At 39.3% G+C, this 8582-nt stretch overlaps 1 protein-coding gene across 1 annotated transcript; it reads right to left on the bottom strand.

Moving 5' to 3' along the window:
• Nucleotides 1-334: 334 nt before the first annotated feature.
• Nucleotides 335-7632, bottom strand: ATP6V1G1 (ATPase H+ transporting V1 subunit G1). Its single transcript, XM_051979510.1, has 3 exons — nt 7446-7632; nt 4279-4379; nt 335-2974 (listed from the first exon to the last, which is right to left on the bottom strand). Exons 1-3 carry the CDS (start codon nt 7525-7527, stop codon nt 2801-2803), a joined length of 357 nt encoding a protein of 118 aa, XP_051835470.1. The 5' UTR covers nt 7528-7632; the 3' UTR covers nt 335-2800.
• Nucleotides 7633-8582: the final 950 nt, after the last annotated feature.

Genomic DNA, 8582 nt, shown 5'->3' with positions numbered 1-8582 from the left:
CTCAAGAATATTATAGTATCTTAAATGAGAGGGCCTTTAAGGACCATTCAGCCTTTTGATGATGAAATGACTTGCCCAAGTTCATATAACTAGCTCCCTGACCATCCTTGGCATCCTGCCTGAACTAAAGAGAACAAAGCTTCTCCTTGGATAAAGGTGAACTGAAGACATGTCTATTCTTGTCAATGGAATAAAATATATAAGAAATACCCTGGAGTATACTTTCCCTTTACCTGACACAGAAAACTGTATATTTAAAGAAACTTTTCCCCCTATAATTGAAGAATATACCTTGATGATACCTCCTCCCTCTCCAAAAGACAAAAACTAGGCATAGATTCAGAAAGCCTTTATTAATCAATTACTATTTTTGTAGATGTCAGGCATCTTACAAAAAGAATGGTTAGCCAAAAGTATGGTAACCACTATTCAAATTAGATTGTTGAAAAGGATTAACCACTCATTCCCCATTTACCTTCTCTGAGCCTTAGTTCCCTCAACCAGGAATATTCATAATTCTATTACCTACACAAGATTTCAAAGTAAGAGCTATATAAAAGTGAATATATTATAGTTAACTCATCCATGTCAATGTACAATATTGATGTGCATATATAAAAATGGAGAATAATCTACCCAGAAGGGCATCATGACTCTACCCACTAAGAAGCAAGATTGGGCTTATTTTTAGGCAGAGAATTAAAACACAAACCCCAGTGCAGTACCTCCACTCAGCTACAGTTGAGAAAAAAGTTTTGATAGACAAATTTTCCTGTTCTATCCACAACAGCACAGTTTCCCTGCTGTAAAACTGTTTTGGAGTTTAGGACACTGGAAGTTAGGCAACCAAAAACTTAGAAGAGGATTTAGACCCTAAGCTGAATGACACCCAAGATGATCAGATGATTAACCTGTTTCCTGAATATTTGGGCTTAGGATCACAGGTTTTTTCAATTATGTTTGAGGCATTTGATAAGTGAAATATAAATTAATTAGGATGGCCAAGATTTGGAAGCAAATGAATAAATTTTGTGTCATTATTTATTTGAATTGATATAAAGACAGAATTATGGCATTTAGCAGATGTCAAAGAAATTGAATATGATGACTCTCCTTTATATTTTTTGGAGGGGGGGGTGTATTAAGAATAAGTGGTCTTTAAGGGGAATGAGAAGTAAAAGTTATTGAATGTCAATAGGTAGACATCTGAGATGGACCAATGCAAATTCCACAGGCAAACAATTCTCACAGGGCTATTTAGGGGGAAGGGGGGGAAACTATTGGCAAATAGATATCAGACAAATGCTGACTTGCATCTGTAAGAGTCTCTTCATCAGAAATTCCTTACATTAATTAAGAAGGTCTAGCCTCTATCCCTATCCTACTGGCCAAACTATAGCACTACTACCTTCAAATGATTCATGGACCTATCTATACAATACTCATTTGAGACAGTGTGATCCTTTTTAGAGAATCATAAAGCTAGAAGAGGTTATCTAGTGAGTTCTCTCCAGAGGAATTAGAAAATTAAAGCTATGAACAGATCCAAAGCTTTCAAGTATTAAAAACTCTGAGATCCCAAGTTCAAAGTTACACCAGTGACAGTTCTAAAACTCCTGAGATTTGTGAAGATGTTATTACTATAACAGAAGATTCTTCTAATGTTATAGCCTTCTCCTAGCAGGGTGGTCAGCATAAAATGAGATTTTCTTTAAGAAACCCCAAAGAATTCCAGTGTGTTCTCCATCAATGAAAAAATTTAGCAATTGCAAAATAATTCCTTGAGGACTGGCCAGTACCTATAACCTTAGTGCCTGCCTCACTGCACCCGACACAATGCTGAAAGAGTGGAAGCTCAATAAATACTTGATTAACTCCAGTGACCTATACATGATACACTTACATGCCTATAGATGGCATGAGGCTCCTACAGGCTTTAAACATTTAGAACACTAGAAACCACTTTGCAAATTAAACAAGACATCAAAAGTCAGTAATATGGAGGATCTATGAGAATGTCAATAGATTAACATGAGCTAGAAAAATTATTTCCCTTCCCCCCCAAACAATGCCTACAATGCACATTTTCTAAAGGTTTTGGGGACTATTAATTTTCCAAATAACATATTATAGGGCAACTGGCTTCTTTGAACTATTTCTTTAAAAACACGAGCCAAAGGAAAAGATGCAAGGTAAGGAATGTTAAATAGTCTTTACTTTCAAGTGACCATCCCCATTCTAAATGTAACAAGTTATTCATAAGCACCCAAGTTCCATCAGCTGGTACTCTTTCATCAAGGGTAACTGAAAGGATTCTAAATGGCTATATCAGCAACATTATTATGCTAAACCCATCTAGATAGGGCTATTTGAAGAATGCCCATTGCTTCCCAATGCTTCATTGATGTTTAATATAATGAAGCTCTAGAGAATGCTACATAAAATTGTATAAAATTTTTAACTCCTTTCTTTAAGGAATTTTCTTCATCACTAAAACCATCCAGGGATGGTAGCATTCTCCAGCTTACCAACTAAAAAGCACAAAAAAAGCTGTACTCACAAAATGAGTTTGTATGAAATAAAAGATAAGAATATTCACTCTTTGGATGAGCTTCCAGTCTGTATGAAGTCAGATTCTTCAGACTCCAAAAAGATTAAAGTACCATACTAAATACTATACAGAAATAATTTAAAATCTTTATACAAGAATGGAATTGCAGGACGACTAAAGCTTCACATTCTACAGTAGGACAACTGAACTGCCAACCTATCTATCGAATATGAGCTTATTTCTTTTATCCTATCCATTTATACGGTAGTTTTCATGGATTTCTGGATGGATGTCACACACAAAAGCCAACAGGTTTTCCAGGACTTCCTCCCTATTCTTCTGGAAGTGGTTCTGGAGGACAGACATCTTCTCCAAGGTTTCTTTCTCTACTTCAGAGCTGCAACTGCCATGGCTACCAAGAGCCTGTTGGAGAGGAAGAGAAAACAATTGTCAAGCTTATAAGAAATAAATCTAAAAAGTGTCTTGCTTAATCTAAAGAAAAACTCAGTTTTACCAATAATATAAATAATTCAGCAATAAGCACTTTTAACAAACACTTTCTTTCTACTTTCTAGTTAATATCTTGGTATCAAATGCTAGAGGACTTGAGACAGCTAAAATACCAAATACACATAGCAATATAAATTTGTACTGAAGGGAGTTTCAGTTTCTACAGTTAAGTCTTTCTATCCTAAGTGAAAATACTCAAGAAATAATAAATAAAATTTTTAGGTACACACCTCAATCCATCCAATCACAAAAATATCCCTCTCATCATCTGCCAATTTCAAAACATCATTCTAAGTAAGGTCCTTAAATCATAATCCCAGCAAATGTCATTATGAATCAAATTTATATGAATTTAATTATCAATTCTGGGGGGACAAAAATAATTCCTACATAGGAACAACCCTGCTTTTGACAACCTGGATATAGGCAATGTTAAATAAAAGAATAAAAACATCCATGAACTTAGTATGAGAACAACAATTAGGCTAGTAGCTTACAATACTATTAAGGGTTTATATTTTCCACACAAGAAAAAATCCTAAATTCAACAGCTCTCAACCATACCAATAACTCCAACAGTCTCAAAATATATCCTAGTCACAAGGCCAAGCACAGTAGGGGATAGGGGCTGCCTGATGATGGATCATAAACTTATTACATGTCCTACAGAAATGGTATCAACAAAAAAGCCTTCATGTAATTAAGGAAAACGTTCTAGAATCTAATATTATAATATCTTAGAGTTTGAAATTTTATAAGTCATGCTCTCAAATTTTAATATCAACTTTTTTTTTTTTTTTTAAATAGCTGAGGCAATTGGGGTCAAGTGACTTGCCCAGGATCACACAGCTAGGAAGTATTAAGTATCTTGAGGTGAGATTTGACCACAGGTCCTTCTGACTTCAGAGCTGGTGCTCTATCCACTGCACCACCTAGGCGCTCCCAATACCAACATTTTTAAAAGAAGACAATTCTGTCAATTTTATGAGTAGTATAATCTTACTAAATCTTTTTAACCTATTCAGTTCCAGTGATGGTCTCACCTCCAGAACTAAACTTTCTTATAGTTGTGGCTTAAAACAAATAACTCTGACACTGACTAAGCTCATCTGATTTTCATTAGCAGGCCGGGCAAGCATCCTTCTAAATGGAAGGACAGTGTGATATGATTTCCACATCAGAAGGTTAAGGGAGGCAAGATCAAAATGGGAACCAACCGCAGCTTCTTTGGCTTTAAACTCTCTCTCCCTCTGCAGTCGATACTGCTCAATCTCAGCCTGTGCTTCTTCTTTTGCTTGCTTCAGTCTCCGGTTCTTTCCTGTTTTCAAAGTAAATAATTGCATAAGAAAGACATTACAAGATAGAAAGAAGATTTTTAAATATTTTGGTGATTTTTAACAGGAAGCAAAAAAGTACTAGAATAAGACCATGGGACATGCAAAGACCAAAGGGAAGGCTCATAAATTTAGTAGCAAGGAACTTGAGATACCTTCAAATCTAATTCCCTCATTTCCTGAATAGGGAAACTGAGGCAAATAGAAGCTTGATGACTTGTCCAGGAAAACAATGCTAATGTCTGAGGCAGTACCCAAACTGAGATCTTCCTGACTCTAAGTCTAGTCTTTTATCTACCATATAATGCTGCCTCTCAAGGAGACAAGACTCATACAATTAGGCCCTAGCCTGGCTGGGGCCTTATTTTCATGGGGACAAACATTAAGCTTCATGCATAGGAAAGATTATGTACCAAACCCTTTTGGGAAGGTCACCAATTTTTCTTCAATTGTACTGTCCAACTGCTCTTCCTATTATTAAAGATGATTCTTATCAGAGCAAATTTCATAATTCAGGCAATTTGTCTTCCAAAGTTCTTTTCAAGGCACATTGAAGACGAGGTAATAAACATTCCTATCTGTACTAATTCTATTCAGTTTCTCAATGGATGGAGAACTATGTTCAATCATTCCCAAATGCTTGTGTGGCACAAGTTAAGATATCATTATTGCTTTACAGGAACACGCCCTCAAATTAATCTCCAGATATTTAAAAAAAAAAACAAATAATTAGAAAATGAAAACAGAAAGTTTTCTTAGACCTAACTTTCTATCATGTCAAACTTATATGGAATAATACTTCTACAGTTGTCCTTTCCCTTGGGAATCCTGGAATCTCCTCCAATCTTTGTCAACTTGTCTCTCCCTTATTTCTGGGGTCCCTATACGTTTCAGAGACTAACACACTTACTGTTTCTCTCTCATCCTTGTGTGTTTCTTTTTCCATTGTTTCTCTCTGGCACAATCCTTTTGTCTCCAGGTTTTTCACTTCTTTGTTTCCTGGCTTGCTTTTTTCCTTGTGGTGGGCCCTCCTCAACTGCCTGAGTTTTTCTGTCCTTAGTCCCTTCCAGCTTATCTATGAAATTCTCAAGTCTTCTCTCTTTGCTTGTCTCTAGGTATCACAAAACAAAAACCTTTGCCCCTCCCACTCAGTTGATTTCCCCATTTCTATTATTGGCACCACCATCCTCTTCTTAGTCATTCTAGCTCAAAACTCTAAGTCATGATAGCCTTTCTTTCCCTAACATGCCACAATCATCTGCTCACTAAGTTCCATCTATTCCACTTCAGCAGCATCTCTTCTCACTATCCCTTCCTTTCCATTCCCACCAGGTTCAGGCCCCTCTTTATCAATCATATTAGAAATATCTTTTTAAATGGCTTTCTCATTCTCAATCCATCCTAACATTGCTACTAGAATAATCTGCCTAAAGTATATACCTCACTCCCCAACTCAAAAAGTCTGAATGGCTTCCATTTTTCAAGGGGATATAAATACAAACCCCTTTAGCCCAATATTCGATGCTTCTCACAATCTACATCTTATGTCTTATCCATGAATCCTCTGGATTTGAGCCAAATGCACTGTATATTCTGATCTCTGAAATATGCCTGTGGCAATTCCTTAATGTCCTTATTTCCCAACTGCAAATCCTCCACAGATCTCTCTTAGCTCCTGTTCTGGAATAGCAAATCCCTCAGTACCTTTCCAGTGGGCAGCTAGGTGTCAAAGCGGATAGACATCTTCCTGAGTTCAAATCTAGCCTCAGACACACTCACTAGCTGTGTGATCCTGGGCAAATCACTTAACCCCCTTTGCTTCACTTCCTCATCTGTAAACGATCTGGAGAAGGAAATGGCAAACCACTCCCAGAATCCAGATGGAGTCCTAAAGTCTGACATGACTGAATAATAACGACACCTTTCTGAAACACTAAGGAATGTATCAATTCCACTTTATTAATTATTTGAGTTTCTTACCTCTTCCATAAAAAATCCTTAAGATCTAAGGGAGAAAATATCTTGCCATTCTCTTTTTTTGTATATCAGAAAGCCTCACTGTAGGCCCTCAGGAACTAAGATTAAGATGCGAAGAAATCTCAATGACCAAGTACTAGTGAAAGGACAACAATCAGCAGTTGTTTAGTTTTCAACCCACGGGGATGATCCAGTAATTTTAGGGCTGTATGTAAAGAGTGATTAAAGGTCTGAAAAATGAGCCGAGAGGCAAATTTGCTCTCTCCAGTATTCAATCATTGCACTCACAATTCTGAACTACAAGTAGTTAGGGACTGGAAACCAGAATTCTATCATTCAACAAGGGAGTAGAACAGTGGCAATTGTTTCTGCTTAAAGTCATGTACAAAGACTCCAAAATACTTTCATTTAGGTTAACTGACTAATTGAGACTTGTGGATTCTTTCTCTCCCAGAACTATTGAAAGAAAAATTTTGGGGAAAACACTGATGCGGAGTTTTAAAGTTTGGAAAGCACTTTCCTATTTTTGAGTCCTTCCAAAACTCTGGGTAACACTGACATCATTCTTACTTTGCTGAATTAGAAATATAGGCTCAGAAAGGTTAAGTAACTTGAACATGATCACACAGAACAATAAGCTGAATTTAACTTCCGGGAAGGCGCCCAGCTTCCCAGTGGAGAAGGTCCCTCCCTAAGCACAGTTTCGGTCCTCTTCTCCCATTCCACCTACCACCCTTCACCCCGGCCCCTCCCTACTCTTTCCCTAGGAGGCCAGGCAAAGGGTGGTTAATGAGCGGGCAAGGTGAGAGGGAAGAAGGTATCCCTGCACAAGCCAAGGGGACTAAAAGAAGGCCTCCATTACAGCTTTGGCCCCGAGCACCACACCTCCCAGCAGCCTCGACCTCCCTGACCTAAGCCGCCCTCCCGACCTCACCCTCCTACGCTCACAGCCTCTAGTCCCCTCCCCGCATATCAACCCGGAGCCACGGCCAGCTCCGATGGAGCACTGACTCCCCCTCTGCCCTCCAGGCCCCACGATCCCCAGGGCCCCGGGCGCCGCCGCGGCCGCTCACGTTTGCGGGCTTCAGAAACCTTCTCCGCGGCGCGCTTCTCCGCCTGCAACAGCTGCTGGATACCCTGCGACTGACTGGCCATGGCGACGCCAAAACTGCTAGGCCCCAACAGCTCTCAGCTGGGCTTCCTCCACTTCTCCTCCACCGCTGGTCAGCTGACCCGTCCCACCCACAGGAGAGCCACGTGAGTGCCGGCAATGACGCGCCGTGCGTCCCGCCCCGCCCACTCTCGTTTTGGGTTCAATGATTGGCTGTTGAATGAGGAGAGTAGAAAGACCTTCCTTCCCTCACGCCCTCCTATCTTGGGCTTTTCTGGACCTGCGCGAGCACTTCTCTTCCTCTCCCACAGATCCCACCCCTATCTCCCTTGGCCACTGGAGAGAGACGGGGGCTGTTCCCTAGTGCAATCGCACTACTTGCAAGAGTTGGGAGGGAGCTTAGAGAGCATCGAATCCAAACAGCCCTTTAAAAAATTATTTATACCTTTTGTCTCTACCTCAGTAATTTTTTTCTATTTTTGAAGTTACAGTCTTTTACTGATCTTTATTTATGAATCCTTCCTTATACTCCCTTAGCCAGGGAGCCATCTCAAGTAACAAATAATTTTTTTTAAGCCGAGGGAGGAAGGGGGAAGAAGGGAGGAAGCAGTTCACAAGCAATAGAGTCTGGTAATATATATAATCATTTGAAAGGAAAAACTTAAAAGGGATGGGGAATGTTTAATAGTGTATGTTCCGTACATAATCCTTCATTTCTGCAAAGAAGGGAAGGTTGCATCACAGTACAGGAGGGGCGCTTAGAACAAAGAAAAATAAGGGAAAATATTCAGTAAATATAGGAGGGATCACACCTGCACTATACAGCCCCCTACCCTCTGCCTTTTTTCTCAGACACCGTCATTATGGAGTCACCATTTAGAAATAAAGAAAAGAATGGATTCATGGATTTAACGTTGTAAAGACCTTACGTTCCCAAGCTTCCTTCCAGATCCAGCTCAGATTTTAACTGCTGAGGTCTTTCCTGTTGCTGGTGCCCTCCCCCTGTCCTCAAATTACTTGGTACTTGTTTATCTGTTCTTGTAATGTGTTAGCATGTGGCAAACATCTCGTGGGCACACATATGTGTATATGAACATAT

The sequence above is a fragment of the Antechinus flavipes genome, chromosome 2, assembly GCF_016432865.1.
Source record: "Antechinus flavipes isolate AdamAnt ecotype Samford, QLD, Australia chromosome 2, AdamAnt_v2, whole genome shotgun sequence".
Taxonomy (NCBI): domain Eukaryota; kingdom Metazoa; phylum Chordata; class Mammalia; order Dasyuromorphia; family Dasyuridae; genus Antechinus; species Antechinus flavipes.
Note: the sequence above shows the minus strand (reverse complement) of the source record. Positions and strands in the feature narration are given on the sequence as shown.